General features: G+C 35.5%; 1 protein-coding gene and 1 long non-coding RNA gene across 4 annotated transcripts in view; one reads left to right on the top strand and one right to left on the bottom strand.

Moving 5' to 3' along the window:
- Positions 1-2113: 2113 nt before the first annotated feature.
- Positions 2114-20840, bottom strand: part of HSPA13 (heat shock protein family A (Hsp70) member 13) — a 50453-nt gene continuing 31726 nt past the window's right edge. The window contains exons 1-5 of one of the 2 annotated variants that reach the window (XM_002914442.4): positions 14196-14343; positions 12292-12632; positions 8525-8738; positions 6620-6787; positions 2114-5228 (exon numbers count right to left, since the gene is read on the bottom strand). In XM_002914442.4, coding sequence (XP_002914488.1) covers positions 4561-5228; positions 6620-6787; positions 8525-8738; positions 12292-12632; positions 14196-14220 — 1416 coding nt within the window. In that variant the 5' untranslated portion in view covers positions 14221-14343 and the 3' untranslated portion in view covers positions 2114-4560. Of the gene's footprint in view, positions 5229-6619; positions 6788-8524; positions 8739-12291; positions 12633-14195; positions 14344-20840 lie in introns of those variants that run through there. The other variant, XM_034656757.1, reaches the window with a different exon arrangement.
- Positions 14453-20840, top strand: part of LOC117801566 — a 45805-nt gene continuing 39417 nt past the window's right edge. The window contains exons 1-2 of one of the 2 annotated variants that reach the window (XR_004624245.1): positions 14453-14542; positions 15759-15827. This is a non-coding gene — a long non-coding RNA (uncharacterized LOC117801566). The remainder of the gene's footprint in view (positions 14543-15758; positions 15828-20840) is intronic. The other variant, XR_004624235.1, reaches the window with a different exon arrangement.

Genomic DNA, 20840 nt, shown 5'->3' with positions numbered 1-20840 from the left:
TTTGCCACAAAGTCTTTTTCAATTAGAACTTCCCTCAGCAAAATTACCTTAGTTTAGCCAACTGGGAGACAGAGGAAGAGTAGTAATTACAACTACTAACTGAGATTCAATTTCCAATTTCCAGTACTATGTAGGCCATGCTAGACGATTTAACGTGAATGGATGTACTCTTAACAGGAGAAATGTATGTGTGTTTATGTGATATACATATGTTAATAAAGTTACAAGGAGGTCTTTTAGGTAAGCCAAATGATAGTTAACTCAATGAGGTGTAAAACAAACAGCATTTGCTCTTGCTTTAACGTCCAAATAATGTCTATTAATTCATATTATAAATTAAATAAATGCTTTACCATTTCTTTGCTTTCATACTTCATCTGGAGCATTTTCAATAACTTGCAGAAACTTGAGAACAATAGAATCAGGGTCTTGAGAATCTTAGGCAAAATAATAACCTATTTTATTGTGGCATTTTCTTACAATCCTACATAAATTGGCAAGTCACTGAACTTCTTTACTTCCTTATCTTTCTACTATAGCCATTTGTAATATCGAGTACTTTCTTTTCACTAGGTACTCAAAAAACCCATAAATTAGTCAGAAATGTAAAGGATTAAATAGTAATATCAAAATCTTTAATTTTTATATTATCTGCTAAATAAGAAGACTTTCATGGATAACATCCAGTGGTTTAGTAACTGAATAAAACTGATACTATGGGATTGTATTATGTGATGGATAAAGCAGCACAGCATTGCGTTTGAACATGGATTGGATTTGAATCCTGCCACTTATTAGCTGTATAATCCTAGGGAAATTTCTTGACACATCTGTGCCTTAATTTCCCTATCTGAAAATGGGAATAATAGTACCTACCTACTTAACAGTTTGCTAGAACAAAACTAAATTGGTTATAAAAACATTTTTTTAAAGGTTTTTATTTATTTATTTATTTATTTATTTGAGAAAGAGATAGAGAGCAGGTGGGAAGGGCAGAAGCAGACTCCCCACTGAGCAGGGAGCCCCACACAGAGCTCAATCCCAGGACCCTGGGATTATGACCTGAGCTGAAGACAGTCACTTAACTGACTGAGCCACCCAGGCACCCCTATCACTAGAACATTTAGAACAGTACTGGTTCATAGTTAGCACTCTATTATCTATTTCTGAACAACAAATTAATCCAAAACTTAATGGCTTAAAACAACAAAAATATAATTTCCATGGGTCAGGAATCCACTTAGCTGGGCGGCTTTGGTTTAAGTCTCTCATGAGATTATACTTAAATTTCAACCGTGGCCACATTATCTGAAGGAAGAGAGGGCTCACTTTTGAGAAGGCTCTCACAGCTGGAAGTCGGTGCTGTCCCCTGGGGTTCACCTCCATGTACCTCCCATCATTCGCAGGGAGTCATCACATCTTGCCAAAATTCAAAAGATCACAAAAGGAGATGAATACCAGAAAATAGGATCGTTACCAGAAAATAGGATCATTGAAAGCTACACTGGAGGCTTGCCTGCCTCAATGGGGTACTGTTTTTATTGGTTAAATAAACTAAATATGGGAGTGTCACCATATTTCCTCATTTGAGTCCCTCAGCAATGGTTGTTAGAAAAACTATGAAGAAATCACAGGAACTATTGGAAAGTCAAGTCTACTATTTTTATTTAAGGGTTCATCTGAAAAGACTACATTAATCAAATGAATCTCTTTAAATATGTAAAATATGTATATTTAGTTTTTGTCCAAAGAATAAGACAAACTTTATTAGAAGATATGAAGTATTAATGAATCAACTGAAGCATTACAGTAGTGTTAGGCAGGATTATTCACTAACTATAGATTAATTTAGGTTTTTGCTCCATTGTCAAAGGTCATGAACTGGTATTCAGAATTCTGGAGCTGCTGTTCATATGATACAGGAACTGTCACTTCTAAATTAGGAAAATAAGTGGAAAAGGATATAAGCAACCCCAGAGTCAGGATGCAGGGCAGCAGGCAATACCTGCTGAGCTCACGTGCCAGGAGCATCACATCAGCTGTCCCCCCTTTTCACTTATAAACCTCAAAAACGTACTCTGGCCTGGTGGTGAATGGAAAATAAAATACACAGTTTAAAAAACAAACTGCAAAGTGGTATTTATTTACATTAAAACGTGAAGTCCCTGTACACACACAAATTTAAGAGGCACAATCTGTTATGCACAATAGCTATATAATCTTCAGTACATGTTATACACAGTAGCATGTTAAGTCAGTGGTTGGAGTGAGAACACAGTACCGAAACATTCCTGATACAAAATAAATTACTCATTCACATATTCTAATCATACAACAGTTAATATTTAAAAAGTTAATGCACTTCAAAAAACACTAGTTACATGTACAACCAAAATGTATTGTTTTTATGAAAAATGTCTTAAGATTATTAGGCATAAATGATCCCTTTGGGGATGCATTATCTTTTAAATAAATAAACTACATTGATTTCAGGACCATTTATACATAGGCTTCTAAAAATATGACTGAAGACAGACATTACTTCATATTTTTAAAGATGTAACTATACTAGAGAATACGCTAAACTATTGCCCCCAAATTCCAACACTGCCATTCTATTTTTCAGACACAATCAAATTATTTAAATTCCAATTTTAGTATGAGATTAGCTGCCCTGTTTTGCAGATTGTTTCCACCAAAAAGTGGTAACAGGTCTTCCTGAACTATCTCATGTATTTGAGAGAGTCAAGATTTTTTTTAAACCATGTTAAAATGCTTTAGGTTAAAGCTCATAATATATGTGGAGATTTTGATAGATTGAACACTCTATTAAAGATTCGTATCAAGTCCAAGAGAACACTTAAATATTTTCATAATGCAGTGAAGGATTCATCTTTGGCATTTCTCCGTTAGCTCTAAAATAAAATATGTCAACAAACATTTTTTATTTTTCTATCTACTTACTAGACATTCTGTACACAAAACTATGTGATTGAAATTGTGTTTTAACAGCAATCTCATTGCTAACACTTTTTTTAGATCTGCAAAAATATTAACATTCAGCTTTTTACTCTGAGAAGCTGAAATGTTTCGATGTTGGTGAAATGAGTTTGCTTAGTTCTTTTTCAGTGACTGGAAATTCAGCATTCTTTAAATTCAACAACAGATAAAGCAGACGTACTTTTTACATTAACAAAAATGTTGACCAGAGTGTAATCTTTGAATATTAATATGAAGCATGCATGTATTAAGAAGAAAAATCTTCAAATATAGGCATCACAGAAATATAACTGCTTGCTACATTTTCTTTCTTGGTCCCTGTAGCATTTCTAAAAGGAAAAAAACAAAACAAAAAAAAACACTGCTACAAATACTGTTTCGTAGAAATTTTTCCACATTGCCTTCCCCGTTAGATTGCCACATTATTTCCAATATTCAAAATTTTTTTATTCTCATCGCACACTAACCTTAAGGCTAAAAGCAGTCCACATGTGACTACTCTAAAATGATGGTGAGAAACAATAAGGATTTTACAACTGTGCACGTTTTCCTCACTCAAAACTAATATGAGGAAAAATCTCAGTAAAAACTGAATCAAATATGATTTGATAGTTTAAATGCAAGCTACATTCTCCAGGGCTTACTGAAAATAAACAAAGAAACAAAAACATAAATACTGTAGCTAATTACTGGTACTTACCAATGTCTGCAAAGGTCTTGGATAACAAAAAAGAGCTAGTAATGTCACAAGAGCTTTCCTGTGACACTAAGACATGTAAAATGAAATTAATAATTCCGAACTGTTCTCTAACCAGGCAGAATCATGGAAATCCAAGCAGAGAATGATGTATAGCAACTGAAGGAACTGGAGTATAAACTGGTTATGTTTACTGTCTGCTATTGAAACACTTGAATGAATCTACAGCTATTCTAGAAAGAAAATAAGTTGATACAATAAATATATTTTTAAAATCTGGAGAATGCAGATTATGTAAATAGGACACATAATTGAATTTGTGAAAGTAGATTTATTATATAATATGGCAGTTATTGAACAGTATATATGCAGCTTATATTACTAATACTGCTATCTCCCAGCCAATGTAAAAACCTGACACCAATATTGTCCTTCAAGTATAGTTCAAATTAATAGTTGTGTGTGATAGCCAAGTAAATCAATTACCAGCTCCTGCTAATACAATTTAGTAAGAACTGGGAATCATAATACTGGCACTAGGCAATGTTTACAGAATGTAATTTTTAAGTAGTTATCTACTTCCAGAATCCAGAAAACAAAACCACCCATGCTCTTATAACAGTTTTACTTCAATTCTATCACTTTAAAAGTATTTGTTGGAATGACATCTCTCCAAAATCAAATAGGATCAATCTGGTCACATTTAATCCTAAAACAAAATGTTATGTAAAATTCGGTGTATCTAAATATTACCTTTCAGGTCAATTTGTGAGATATTTTAGAGATTTTTCTTTATTGGAGGAGGTGGTCTGATAAAGAGGAAGAGCTCATCAGACAATCACAAATAATCATCCCGCCATAATTCAGTTGAAGTTGGTCTTTTGTAAATGCTTATTGGGAATTTCTAAAGCACTGACTTGGAGAGGCCAGGAGCCTCCATCAATCCCTGCTTGGATAGCCACTCCGGTCACCACTGCCAGGTCAGGGTCTACCGAAGTGTTGGGATCCTTTCCAAAGAACTCTTGAATGACTTGGCGGATTCGAGGAATACGAGTAGAACCCCCAACCAAAACCACCTCATCAATCTCAGCCTTTTCCAGGTGGCCTTCTTTTAGTACTTGCTGAATGGGTACAAGTATTTTCTGGAAGAGATCTTCATTAAGGGTGTCAAAGAGCTTCCGCGATATTTCTGTTTCAAATAACACCTGACTTTCTCCACTTTTCTTTTCAGGAAGGCCAGCTCCAAACACACTGTTCACATGGTGGCCATCAGCAGAAGAAAATCTGTCCTTTCGCAGGTCAGTGTCACTACTCTGAGGCTCCTTCTTGTCCTGTTCCTCCACTGTTAGTAATACTGACAACTGAGCTGACTGATGAAGTGTCAGATTTAATTTGACCATTTCCACAGCTTGTCTTAATCTGTGAATTTCCTCTTTCCTAGAGGGTAGAAAGCCATATGTTTGATAGATCTGTTTATATAAATACTGAAGCAGTCTTTGATTGAAGTCCTGTCCTCCAAGTTTATTGTTTCCTAAGTTAGAAATAAAAAGGCGTATGTTATATTTATGTATTTGTATGTGTACATGTATATACATGTCTGTGTGGTATGTATGAAAATGATATACTAGGGATAACAAATCTCTTGCTTAATATACTTAACTATTTAGATTTTATTCATACAAAGACTGATTAAAAATAACTGGATTAGGGGCGCCTGGGTGGCACAGCGGTTAAGCGTCTGCCTTCGGCTCAGGGCGTGATCCCGGCGTTGTGGGATCGAGCCCCACATCAGGCTCCTCTGCTGTGAGCCTGCTTCTTCCTCTCCCACTCCCCCTGCTTGTGTTCCCTCTCTCTCTGGCTGTCTCTATCTCTGTCAAATAAATAAATTAAAAAAATCTTAAAAAAAAAAAATAACTGGATTAAACTAATTTTAACTCAAATGTATACTATTAAAAACAGTGCATATCTGGTTAAAAATTTTAAATAATAAAAAAGAAATATCTCTTAATGATATCAAATAATTTTTCAGAAGATAAAGGTTGACAAAAGATTGACTTTTAATAGCAATTTAAAAACACTGTCATTACTCTGAAGAAAGTCTTTATAATTAATTTTTTAAAAATCCTTTGCTTGCTAGATTAAGAGCTAAAATAAAAAATAAAAAAATAAATTTAAAAAAAGGGGAGAGAGAGAGTTTTAAAAGGAAAGATTAATATTACAAATCTCTGGCATTGAACTTGGTTCTAAAGAATCAATGAGGAAAAAGAAAAACAGAGAAGTTAGACAAGCTATAACTTAAAGCTTCATTTTTCAAACAGGCTCCATTCTTTAAACTAAATTAAAACAAAAACTTGAAAAACAAGATTTAGAATACGAAATCCTATAATTTCCTAGAGAATACTATTATTAGATTTCTAAAACATATCTATTTTGTAAAACATTTTATCAAATCAAATAAACTGATCAGTCTTCATTTTAAAGGATTATTCTTACTTTCTGTTTCCTTCACCACAGCCATGAAGTCCTACTGGCTCAGTGAGCTACCAATGGCAAAGTATTTATTTGCTTTATAGGATGCTCATTTTTTTATATTATATTACATTACATTAATTATATTATATTATATATTATGTGTGTGTGTGTATGTGTATATATATATATATATATATATATATATATATGAAGAGCAGAGCAGAAAAGACTCTCAAACGGATCTACACCAAGTGCAGAGCCCCACACGGGGCTCAATCTCACAACCCTGAGATCGTGACCTGAGCTGAAACCAACAGTTGGACGCTTAAGCAACTGAGCCACCCAAGCACCCCTTGAAAAAAATTTTTAAAATAAACACTTAACATATTAGGTGTGCTAACAAGGAAAGCATTGTCTGAACCCCTTTTAGCCTCCCTGTATTTTTCTTACCAGACATTGCTCGGGTTAGAAACATTCCTCCTTGTTTATTTAGCAATGACACATCTAGAGTTCCTCCGCCCAAATCTATCACCAAGACATGAAAGACATCAGCCTTGTGGAGGCCATAGGCCATAGCTGCTGCTGTGGGTTCATTTATTACCCTCAAGATCTTCAGTCCTGTAAAATTGATTGGAAGGAAGAACAATTCATCAGAGGACACCATTATCAAAATTCCTGCCCACTCAACCTCATACCATGTTAGTGTGTTTTATGCGACATGAACTCCACTGAGTAACAATGACAGCAGTCACAAACCCATCAAAAATAATGAAATGGGGAGGATAAATATTGGTTATTCTAAATGGTATCATTAAAATCATCTAAAAAATTATTAGTATAAGAAAGCCCAGATTCAGTGGAATATATCATTCTATTCTATATTATTTAATATTTAATTTTAAAAATCCTAGCCCCTTCTAATTTTCATTATTTTATTTGGGAATATAAGAGCAATAAAACTTTAATTATTATGTGCTATAAAAAATTGCTGCAGAAATGAGATAAGCTTACTATGCTCTTCTTTTAAAGTGACTTTGAAAAAAAGCAGATAAGTAAACAGAAGAGATCATAAAAAAAAAATCTAGATGAAATGTTCCAAAAGGTACAATGATTCTTTAAAAAGTACTTAAAATTTAAGACCCTCAAATGTAAATCTGAAATATATAGCAAATCTCATCTTTAAGGTAATGCTGAACAGTGAAAGTTCAGGCAAAAGATCAGATTTCCTTGCATAAACTCTGCTTTAACCTAACTGCCACACGTCACGAGTGGTTTGGGAAGTAATATGGCATTTATGTATCAAGAGCCATAAAAAACTATTCCCATTCTGAAGAATTAATTTAAAAATCTCATAGTATTTCCCTTAGCTCTCTGACTTCATCACTCACTCTGCTCTGGTCACGCTGACCAGCTTCCCGTCTTCATATGCACCAGCAAATTCCCATTTTATGGCTGTTTCACTGACAGTTCTCTCTCCTACAACATCCTTCCTCTATATATCAGCTTGACTAACAACCTCACCTCATTCAAATCTGCTTAAGCGTCACTTTCTCAAAGAGGCCTACCTGACCCCTCTAAAACCTTCAAGTCCCCCCACTTCCTGATCGCCACCAGCAATCCTGTTCTTGTTCTGTTCTTTTTTCTTCCATAGCATGTTACTTTCTAATATATATTAGATCAGGGTTTTCAACCAGGAGCAATTCTGCCCCTCAGGGAACATTTGGCACCATCTGAAGACATAAGATTGTCACTGCTTGGAGAGGAGAGGGCTGCTAGCACCTAATGAGTAGAGGCTAGGGCGCTGCTAACTATCCCATAACGCACAGGACAGTCCCCCACACCACAGAAGCATCTAGCCCAAAATATCAATAATGCTAAGAGTGGGAACCCCACACTGTACTTATCTTTAATACAGACTTTCCATTTCCCTCCAGTAGAATAGAAATTCCATGAGAACAGAGATTTATCTGTTTTGTTTACCATGGCACTCAATGTTTATTGAATGGTTTAAATGAGTTCTCTTCCACCTCAGATTTTCAAAAAAATATTACATTCATCTTAACATTAAAGAAAGGTTATAGAAAAAATTCCTCCTTGCTAACATGCACCCATGTTCTCCGCCTTTGTTCTATGCCTATCTGACTGGCTATTGTCATTGCATGTGGCATTTTACATTGTGCTACAGAATTTTCTTAATTTTTGTTTGTAAACTTATATCAAAACCCATCTAATTTACCCACTTTGGGTTTATTTATGTGCCTGGTTAGGTGGTTTGCAAAGTGATACACAAGATTTTCAGATTTTCAACCTTAGAACATCTTGAGAAAAATACAATTCAAGCAAGGGTGATATTACCTGCAAGGTTAGCTGCTTCAATTGTTGAATTTCTCTGTTTTAGATCGAATTCTGCTGGTACAGAAATAACAGCATTGGCAACTGGCATTCCAAGATATTCCTCTGCCATTTCCTTTAATTTCAACAGTAGTCTAGAGCCAACATATTCTGGGGAAACGGTGATGGTCTCATTACTTGTCACAGAAAACTCAACCATTCCATTTTTGTTTAAAACCTGTGAATAGGATTTACCAAAAAAAAGGAAAAAAAAGAAATGTAAAATCATATATATACACATACACACATATACTTACATACATACATACATACACACACACTGGACTTACTCAATAAAAACTTCACTTTATAAGGTCATAAAATTTATTTGTAATCTATCATTTACTAAGATTAGAAGTTATTAAAAGCTATAATGTGAATCTACAATAACAGCAGAATAATAATAATAATCCATCACCAAGCACATACATGGAACATAGAAGATTCTTAATATTTTTATCTGTTAAATGAATGAAAGAAAAAAGATGAAATATATAAGGAATAAAAGTTGCTGGATCATGTATTTGACTTAGGATCTTCTTTTTTTTTTAATTAACTTGTTTCCAAAAATAACAGATACCTGAAAAAATTTTCTGGTACACATTAACAAGAATAATTTTAGTACTTCATTATGTTCTTATCCAAGAATCAAATATCACTTACATTCTTATTTCCGTAAAAACATGTATTAGGTCATTATCCCTGCTAATGCGGTTGTACATTTAAAAAACTAGATTAATTCTAAAACATATTATCCTACTTTCACCAATAGACTCTATTCATATCAAGAGTAAAGGTAATTAGTCTTCTAAGACATTATAAGAATTTTACTCTGGTCACTCTAGACTACATAATTAGGTTTCAATGACAAAAACTTGGTCATCTACAAACCTATCTGGGAAAAACAAAAACAAGCTACAGATACTGTTAAAATGAGGTCCAAAGACACTATACTATCACACCCCCCACATGAAACAGAAACAAAAAAAAAAAATCACAACACTTAGAAACTTAACAACAACAAAAAACCTCAAAATAACTCTTGGTTGGAAAACAGTAAAAAGGTTCCTCAAAAAACTGAAAATGGAACAACCATATGATGCAGCAAGTCCACTTCTGGGAATGTACTCTTATGCAGAAGAGTTACCTGCAGCCCATGTGCATAGCAGCGTTATTTACAACAGCCAAGCCATGAACACAACCGAAGTGGCTATGAACAGATAAATGGATAAAGTTGTTATATACATAGACAAATGGAACATTACTCAGCCATAAAAAAGGAGAAAATCCTGCCATTGGTGACAACATGGATGGACCCTGAGGATATTAGGCTAAGCGCAGTAAGTCAGACAGGGAAAGACAAACGCGTGATCTCTCATATGTAGAATCTAAAACCACCACCAAACGCAGAGAAAAAGAGATTAGACAGGTTACCAGAAGCAGGGGATGCGGAGAGAGTAGGGGAAATGGATGAAGGTGGTCAAAAGGTACAAATTTCCAGTTATAAGATAAATAAGTACTGGGAAAGTAATGTCAACATGATGACTATAGTTATTTCTGCTGTATGGTATATTTGAAGGTTGCTAAGAGAGTAAATTCTAAGAGCTCTCACCACAAGGAAAAAAGTTTTCATTTTTTGTATCTATACGAGATGATGGATGTTAACTTATTGTGCTAATCATTTCACAATATATTTAAGTCAAATCATTATGCTGCATATCATAAACTTATACAAGGCTGTATGTTGACTATATCCCAAAAAGAAATAACTCCTGCATCAGTAAGTAATGTACTCAAATTCTTAATTTTGAGGGAATGTATAGCTTTATATAATTTAATCATTACTTAAGAAAGACTTATAAATTGATAAAGGATCCTAGAAAAAAAGCTAAAAAAGAATAAAGAAATAAACCTAAAAAATGAATGAGGCAAATTTATTTTCTCCTTTGAAAATGCATAAAATTTTTAAGAATTTTATTCAATAAGCAGCACTGATACAGCAATCAATTTTAAAAGCTATTCACTTAGAATTCCACTTCATAATTCACAAGAAAAACCCTCTTTGGAAAAACTTAAATATTTAAAAGATATGGGGGGGGTGAAATGGGTGATGGGGATTAAAGAGTACACTCATAATGATGAAAAAAATGTTTTAGACAAAAAAAATATTTAAAAGAAAAAAACTGGCAAAACACAAACCTACAAATAGTCATGTAAAAGCATTAGGAAAAAAAATAGAAATGGATAGGATGAGAAAGGCCATTGTAAGCATGGTAAGAGTCCATAACCATTTTTAAAAAAAATTTTGAGATGATTTCGCCACATAAAAATTCAACATTCTTGACAGCTCAAAAGCAAAATTACATATCATCAGTGAAAAAAACAAAAGAACACACCAAAAAACTGCAAACGTATCATGAAGGTATTTTATAAAGGAAAAGAAACTACCTCAAACTAGGACAAAGGACAAGAAATGGATCATTAAAGAAAATAAAAATGCCAATAAACAATTTTTAAAAAAATCTGACCTCACTAAAAATCAAAGGAATACAAATTAATACAAAATATCATTTTTCACTTATTCATTGGCAAAGATTAAAAAATAGTAATGGGGGGCACCTGGGTGGCTCAGTTGGTTGAGCATCTTTCAGCTCAGTCATGATGTCAGGGCTCTGAGATTGAGCACCATGGCAGGCTCCGTGCTCAGCACGACGTCTGCTTGAAGATTCTCTCCCTCTGCCTCTACCCTTACTTACACTTCTCTGTCTGTCTCTCTCTAAAATAAATAAATAGGGGCGCCTGGGTGGCACAGTGGTTAAGCATCTGCCTTCGGCTCAGGGCGTGATCCCGGCGTTATGGGATCGAGCCCCAGATCAGGCTCCTCTGCTGTGAGCCTGCTTCTTCCTCTCCCATTCACCCTGCTTGTGTTCCCTCTCTCTCTGGCTGTCTCTATCTCTGTCAAATAAATAAATAAAATCTTTAAAAAATAAAATAAAATAAAATAAATAAATAAATCTTAAAACAAACAAACAGTAACTAGAGAAGATATAGGCCCTCTAAAAAAAGAGTAGTTAAGAGAAGCCTTTCCAGTGTACAATTTGGCAATATAAATCAAAGTACACAGAATTCAAGTTCTTCCACTTCTAGAATTCAAGTTTAGGAAATTTTCAAGAAGTACACAAAGATATATATACAAGGATATTCACTGAAGCTGCAACATAAGTGGAAAACCAGGGGAAAAATAAAATGTGCACTTACTGAGACTGGACAATTAAATAACGGAATAGCCATTCTAAGGAACCATGTCAAATTGTTGAGGTCAAGCAAGTCATAAAATAGCATGCCTACTATGATCTCTTTTTAAGTATATAAATATGTATATCCTAACACACAAAGCATCTTTCCATCTATCTAACCATCCGTCCATCCATCCATCCATCCATCCATAGTTCATGGGGCTTTATTAGCTTTCTTGCTACAGTGAAACAAAAAGCAAAGCAGATATTCTGAGGATGGCAGAGCAAGAACATAACAAGGCTCCAAGTCCACCACAGCACTATGGAGCTAATGAATTAACTCATCCTGGAATTGCTGTAGGAGTGCTTATTATAATGTAACTTCCATGCAGATTAAGTAAATTGAAACAGAATACTTTGTAACTTGAAGCCAAAGCATTAATTGAAACAGTGTGCTGAACTAAAATTAAAACAGATTTTAGCTTAATCACTTACCTTAAATGGGTATCTGCCAACTTCAGCCTCCAGCTCTTCTGGGGTAAAAATCTTGCCTATGAATCTCTTCGCATCATATATTGTGTTCTGAGGATTTGAATCTGCCAGCTCTAAGCTTTCATAACCCACATATACATCATTGTCAGTAAAGGACACCATGCTGGGTATACTGATATGCCCATTTTCATCTGGAATGACCTTTACTTTTCCTGTGCCAGGAAAAAACACCCCAACAGAACAGTAGGTGGTACCAAGGTCAATGCCAATCACTTTAGGAGTAGGCAGTGGCAAATACTGTTGTGCCAAATAGCCAGCCAACAGGAGAGTCAAAACAGCTGATCCTGAAATATAGGCAAATTAAAAGATATGTTTTATTAAACTAGTACAACATATGCTAAATTACTATAGCAAAGTCCCTTTAATATCACTCTTTGAGATGAGACTAATACACTCTCAAAATATTTCTCTCAGACATCAAGTTTTTCATAATGCAAAATAACTATAATACAGTTAAAATGAAAGAACAACAAAACCAAAAAACCCCGTAGTTATATGTCTGTATACTTCACCTATTAAAATTTCCACAGCAAAAACTCCATTACTGGAGGGCTAACACTTTATCCTCTCATCTCCTTTTTCCTTTCAAAAGGATGAACTGGATAAATAGGTAAAATGATTTTAAAAGTTGTTTAAATATGAAACTGCCACTTTCCAACAGAACACAGTTAACTTTTTCTGTATTTAAATACGAATTAAATAAATACTTCTTGCAGAAGTTAACATTTAGGGAAGAAGAACCATAAATGTGTAATCCTAAAGGCAAGATAAAGCTCCTTGAAGGCAGGTTTTGTTCACTGTTCTATCCCTTTTTTTTTTTAAGATTTTATTTTATTTATTTGACAGAGATAGAGACAGCCAGCGAGAGAAGGAACACAAGCAGGGGGAGTGGGAGAGGAAGAAGCAGGCTCACAGCAGAAGAGCCTGACGTGGGGCTCGATCCCATAACGCCGGGATCACGCCCTGAGCCGAAGGCAGACGCTTAACCGCTGTGCCACCCAGGCGCCCCAACTGTTCTATCCCTTGAACCAGCAATGGCTCCTAGGAATTAGGAGATGCTCAACAAGTATTGATTAAAACACACGCACACACAAGTATGAACAAACGCCATGCAGATTGTTAACGTAAGTGATAAAGATGCACTTCGAATTTACAATTAATCTGTTATTTGGTTTCAGGAGACTATGTCCTTACGTGTTACATACGACCCAAAACGTCAATTTGTAGGAGTCTGTTTTACTAATTGTGAGCTCATCCTCATCAACACATAACTCAAAAATATGAAATCAAGTGCCAACCCCATTTTCTTCTTGCTCCTACGTGGAAAACTTCAGAGACATTTCCTTATTTTCTCGTTCGGGGAGGGTTAATTACTAACCCAGGTTGGTGGAAAGGGCATCAGACTATAAACATCCAAGAGGCCTGGCTCTCTCAAAATGCAGCATCCCATGAGTCTACCGCTCAGGTCGCCGGTACTGCTCCTCCCCCTTTCTCTACAAAGGGGTCTTGGAGATGCACGTTCTCGCAGACTCTCAAAGGCCCCAATTCAACCAACGATTCAAAACGACGTTTTTTTTAAAAAGAACCCTTCCCGAGGCCCGATGACCCCAGGATGTACGCAGAGGGTCGCCGCTGGCCGTACATGGCCTACTCTGGCCCAGGCCATGTCTGGACGCGACCCTCAATCCGGCGCACCGAAGAACCAAAAACCGCCTGTAAGTCACCTTTCCGGAGTCCTTCCCACTGCGCCAATTGGATCCAGGAGGTGACAACCACACCCACCCATCCCGGCCTCCCCAAACTGCTCCGGTGCCCACAACAGCCATACAGAAGCCCTGGTCACTGACCTAAGATCGTCATCTCTCCAGCCATCACAGTCCCGCGGAAGAGGCTTTGGGATGACTGTACCAGACGTGAGGTGCCGCCCCCACGCCACCTCCCGGCGCCGAGGCTTACTGGGTAATGTAGTTCTCTTGCTCCAACGCAGTTGGAGAAACTACAGCTCTGACCAGAGAAGGGACTTCATTTACCGTCACATGGCGGGGCTGAGAGCTTCCATTCAACCGCTGCCAGTGACGTCTAAGCCCCCCCTCCTACGCCCCGACTACGGAGCCAATTAAGCTGAGGTGGAGGAGAGCCAAGAAGAGAGACTGGAGTTTATAATAAAACCTGAAGCGCCGGGAGCCAAGTTGAGGTAAAAACACACTATCTCTTTAGCGCCGCCCCACCGCTTTGCATTCTGGGAAGTGTAGTTCGGGCCTGCTCCCATAGGCGGGAGGGAGAGCAAAGACCCTTAGGTTATTGCTTTGTTTAGCCGTGTTCCTGTCCAGGCGCAGGTTCGAGGCTTTGGCTTTCGTTCTTCCTACCTTTTAAAGAATGCTCCTTTGCCTGGGATCTAGATTCTGGATGTGGTTCCTCTTAACACCCTCCACCCCTCCGGCCTTCCAACAAGAGCCCCTACTGCAGTGCGGGCACAGAGGAAGGCCGGTGGGATAGCCCTGTAACTTCCATTAAGATCCTCAGCGTCTGCTTTTGTTTTGGAATAAATGAGTTCAAACAGTCTTCAGTGAATGTAATTTATCCAAGAGAGCAGGGACGCGTTTTCTCATTTGCTAATACTGAAGTCCGCTCTTGCAAATGGAAACGAAAACAAAATACTTTAGCCTTCTCTTGAGTTAAGTCATAATTGGCAGGAATTGCTTTCATGGACAAGTCTTGTAGTATGTAATGGCCATTTAGGACACTTGTGAAGTGTTTTTAGGATTCTAGTCTATGAGACCCCCCCCCCATTTTTTTTTTTTTTTTTTTTTTTTTTTTTTTTTTTTTTTTTNTTTGCTTCTTGGTCACTGGTAGGACCTTAATGGCTCTTTTTTGAGAGTGTTTTGTCCGTTATTGCTGTTAAAATTCACCAGAACTATAATTCTGGAGAATTGAAATCTGTTTCCTCACCTTGTAAAACAATCCCTGTTGACAACTGGTCAACCTGCTGTGGGTATAAACTACCGCTGCCTTTCTGATTAAAAAATGTATATGAAAATATTGATGGTTATTGAAGTGTAGTTAGTGAGGATTCATTATAATCTCTCTACTTTTGTACATTAAAAAATCTTTAATAATGTAAACTATAAAAAGTGTGTATATGTCTATAGTAAGTACTTTTCAGTATAATTTCCTTATGAAGAACACATAATTCCCTCAAATCATGAATATTATTAGGTATAATAATCATATTAACAAATATTTATTGACCAAGGTGGTAGCCACTGGTTACAACCAGAAGGAGAGACAGAAGGTGAACACATACATATAATTTATTATGGTATAAACTGTGAAAATAAAGGAAATCTCATCTAAAAGGGAGTGGGGAAGTCTTGAAGGGGGAGCTTTCTGAAACTACCACGGGTTGTCAGTTGCAGATCCCAGGAGGAGGAACCATACCTTGCATCCTCAGTAGGAAGAAGCTTTTGCCCCAGCAAAAGGTAATAAACTTTTCTCCTTGCCCAGCAATAGCAATAGCCAATGAGAAGTTCAAACTTTCACTCTTCTCCAGTGGGCTTTTGTTCAGGAAAGTCCTTCACAATTTTGTCCTCTCCTCCATAGAAACAGCCCCTTTCATTTGGTTCTCCGGACTTGCTTATGGTTCACTATAGTTTGCTTGTCCTGAATTGCAATTCCTCTGCTAGTCCTGAATAAACTCATTTTGCTAGTAAAATAACTGGCTAGTGTTAGGATTAACAAAACCTGGATAGAGGGTAGAAACAGAGTTGAATAAACACTGTATTTAATCTTGAAGTCAAGAAGACTTAGTGAAAGAATATGTGTAAGAAGCATAAGAGTGAAAGGGAGTCAGGAGATGGGTTAATAGGATAATATGAACCAATTGGCTAAAGGTGTTCCAGAAAGAGGGAACTGTATTACCAAGAGCATAGAAAAAGAAGATAATCTCATAGATTAGAAGTGGTGGATCATAAAACATGAGGTGAAAGTCTGAGAGGTAGGACCAGAGACATAAACCAAATCAGGAGGTCTAGTTATTTGTGGCAGGCACTGGTCATTGCTGTCTATTATCCCTGCCACCCACTCCTTCCTCTTTGTTAATAGGATTCTGATATGGTCCAGAAGTAGGTAGAGATTACATGATCTTAGAGTGGAATGCTCTTAATATAGGGGAGGCACTAAAATGGAACTAAACAGTTTCCACTTTTCCCTTACTGCCTTAACTAATTACCATAAATTTAGTATCTTAAATCAACACAAATTTATTATTTTGCATCTCTGTAGATCAGAAATTTGTTGTCGGTCTCACTGGACCAAATCAAGTAAGCAGGGGGCTGCATTCCTTCCTGGAGGTTCTAGGGGAGAATTGTTTCCTGCTAGATAGAAGTTGCTGGCAGAATTTATTTCCCTGTGATTGTAGGATCAAAGTTCCTATTTTCTTACTAGCTGTAAACTGAACGTCATTCCCAGCTTTGAGAGGCCACTCACATTACTTAGTTGAGAGACTTTCTTCCTCTGTGGCAATAGTAGACTCAGAAGACATCATGTAATTAAATTGGACCCACCTATTTTGGACAATCCAAGATAATCTCTCCATCTCAAACCCTGTAACTTAAAAAAAAAAAAATCTGTAGTCTATTTTTCCTTGTAAAATAACATATTCACAGGTTCCAAGAATTAGAATGTGAATTTAAGCCTACCACAATTTGGTCTCTGGTTTCCAAAGATTTGCATCCATCCACATGCAAAGTCTCATCCTATTACAGCATCAACTCGAAGTCCAAAAAGCTCTTCTAAACCTCATCAGCTCAAAAGTCCTAAATGTCATCACCTAATCATCTAAATTGGGTTGTAGCTGTTATCATTTCTTCCTTCTTGTCTGCTTAACAATAAAAGGAATAATGAAATACTTAGATAAGAATGTTGGTTATACTAATGTTATAAAGAATAGCAACCATGAGAGTTGGGAAATAATGGTGAGGGTAGGGATATGGAAAGAAATGTGGATATACTGTTTTCTTCATTTTTCTTAGCAGGCAGTTCATAGATATTTAGAATGGAGAATTTGAGACATAGAAGTTTAAATAGATAATTCAAGGTTCTGAAGGCAACTTTCTGAAGGACTAAAAAATGATAAAACATAGATAAAAGAATAGGCTATAGAGAATAAGTGGGACAAGATTAAAATGTGTCTTTTTTCAGTTTTCCATAGAGAAGTGTCAATACATATAATTTAAAGTAAAATATAAAAATCCATATAGCAAAATACATGAACAAAGGAAACAATAAGCCAAAAAAATATGTATCAGATGACAGATTTAGGGTCAATTTTTATTGTATGCATAATTATAAATGGGATAGACTAAAAACTGCCAGATATTATATATATACAGTTGTAACTACTTATTAGAGACTTTAAATAGGTAACTAAATGAAGTTTGTAGCTGGAAAATATCTTAGAGGGCATCTGGACCCACCCCCTTATTTATAGAGAGAAAAATAGAGGCCAAAAGAAGTCAAGAAAATTATGATCTCAATTAGTGTTCATTATCTTAATAAATTATACTTCACCTTCAATTTAATGATTAGAGGTAATCTTTAACAATAGTAGCTGGAGTGAAAAATTGTCTAATTATATATCCCGATATTTCTCGTTATTATTTCAAAAATGTGCTCTGTTAGGAAAATCATTGACAAATAACAAAAATCTTACTATATATCAGTCTAATTCAGGGGACAAATTGTCTGTGTTGTTGTTTAATTCACACTTATTACCATTCCTTCATCTATATAGGAAAAGTTCATTGAATGGAGAATTGATCCAATTCTCTGCACATTCATTAAAAGAATAAGTGTATTGAAATTACAATTTAGTTTGAGTTACATAGTTAGATTCTATGGAACACTGTAATATTTAAACATAAAAAATTACTCTTATGTTAAAATTATGCCATAACAGGACAAATCTCATTTATTGAACCAGAGTATTTATACATTTTTCCCCTTGTGCTAGACTGTTATGGTTCCATATATTTCTGTTTTCTGGGAATTGAAAATTTATTGCATGAAGATTTTTCATGTGAAGGTATTGGGAAGTAAATCTGATTTGTAACCAAGAAGCTGGTACCAGTGTTGTTGTTTTTTCACAGAGCCTTATTATCATACCTCCGAACTTTTGAAGGATGAGTATGTTTGCCCTTTATTTTAAAAGTAGCTTATATTCTGGTTATTGTCTGTAAGTTTCAAATGAATTTAAGTGGAAATATATATTACATATGTTTACAATAAGAAACAGATTGTTTTTTAAAAAATCTATTTCCGATTAAAGCAAAACATAAAAACTTAAAGGCAATGAACATATGAATACTTCTTACATGATCAAAAATATGTCCCAAACAACAAACCAGCACAAACTTAGAGTTATTACCAGTAAAATTGAGAATGAGATAAGAATACTCATTTACAACTATTATATAACATTACTTTGGAATTAACAGCCTGTGCAAGAAAATACAATTGAAAGTATAAATTTAGGGAAAATAAAAAGGCAAATTTATCATCATTTTCTAATTATATACTTATTGTCTTAGTTCAGGCTACTATAGCAAAATAACACAAACTGGGTAGCTCATAAACAACAGAAATGTATTTCTTGTAGTTCTGGAATTTGTGAAATCCAAGGTCAAGACACTGGCAGGTTAGGAGTCTGGTGAAAGGTTGCTTCCTGGTTCCTAGGCTGCTGTCTTCTCTCTGTGTCTTCACAGGGTGGAAGGGACAAGGGAACTCTCTGGGGTCTTTTTCATAAGGATATTAATCCCATTCATGAGGATTCTACCCTCATGATCTAATCACCTCTCAAAATTCTCACCTTCTAATACTATTATATTGAGGATTGGGGTTCAACATAGATTTAGGGGTTGGGGAGGAGTTAGAGACACAATCCTTAACAATTATATAAATTAAAAACACACACTAGGGAGTGTGGTTCAGTTGGTTAAGTGTCTGCTTTTGGCTCAGGTCATGATCCCGGGGTCCTGGGATGGAGTCCCGCATGGGGGCTCCTTGCTCAGTGGGGAGCCTGCATCTCCCTCTGCCTGCCGCTCCCCCTGCTTGTGCGTGCTCTCTCTCTCTGACAAGTAAATAAATAAATATCTTTAACACACACACACACACGCACACACATGTCTGAGAAACAGTAAGAAATGAATAGGGGGCTCCTTTGAAAATATTGCACAAAAACAATTTTTCTATATGCAAACAATATCCAGTTAGAAAAAAAAATATGGCAGGAAAGCTTCCATTTACAGTTGCAAACAAAATCCTTAGAAGTACATTTAAAAAGAAAAGAAGAAAGCTTTAAATCTCTCCTAAGACTAGAACAATATATTGAAGTAAATAAAAAGACAACACCTTTTTGGATAGGAAAACAGAAATTTATTATAGAAAATTTTAAACATGTGTAAGGCCATTACCATGCCCCTCATCAAGATTCGATAATTATCGATGAGTGACTAATCACGTTCTATGTCTATCTGCCCTACTCCCCAGTCTCATATTACTGTGAAGCACATAGGAGATAAATCCTTTTATCCTTAAATATTTCAATAAGTACCTGTAAAAAATAATTTTAAACACAAAATAATATTATCAAACCTAAATATTAAAAATAATTCTCTATTATTAAGAATCTAGTCAGTGCTCAAATTTCCAAATGCTTCATAAATATTATATTATTTTCCAGTTTGCTTCTTTGAATTAGAATCCAAAATTCCAGCACTTGCCGTTTTTAAAAAAATAAACCTTTTGTCCTTCAAGGTTTCCTACAGTCTGAATTTTGTGGATTGTATCTTAATGGTATAAACATCTTTGTCTCTTTGTGTATTTATTATAAATTGCTAGTTGTATGTGGAGGTTTGCGCTAATTTAGGCTATTTTTTTATATGGCAAGACTACTTTATCTTAGATAATGTGTTTTTCCATTAGAAGGCAAATAACGTGTGGTTGCCTCTCTTTTCGTTGATGTGTAATGTCCAAGCTCATTGATTTATTTAGCATTGAAAAACAATGATATTCTATTTTTCCATCTTTATTTGTTAGCTGGAATATATTTATAAAGAGAAACTTCTCTCATTTACTATTTAATTACCCATAGTATAGTTTATGTAGAAAGGCAAGATTAATTCTTGATTTGTTCTTTTTATTTTCTACTTTTAAAAATATTCAGCTTACTAGCATTATTCAGTGATGGCCAATTAATTTGTTGTTACAGTTGTTGTGTGGTGTTACATGTGCGAACCTATTGTAATTATTATCCTTTAATACTTAGAATATCCTAACCTTGGCCAGTGGCAAACATTTCAAAATTAACTCTTGAGTGCTTTTGGTACGATCCTAGTAGGCTTTACTTTTTTCTGTGCTACTTATTCTGAAAAGATGCCTCAGGATCCTCTTATTCTTTTTTCTTTTCTTTTCTTTCTTTTTTTTTTTTTTTTTTT

Source organism: Ailuropoda melanoleuca, chromosome 1, assembly GCF_002007445.2.
Source record: "Ailuropoda melanoleuca isolate Jingjing chromosome 1, ASM200744v2, whole genome shotgun sequence".
Classification (NCBI taxonomy): domain Eukaryota; kingdom Metazoa; phylum Chordata; class Mammalia; order Carnivora; family Ursidae; genus Ailuropoda; species Ailuropoda melanoleuca.
This window is presented reverse-complemented; position numbering and strand designations above follow the sequence as displayed.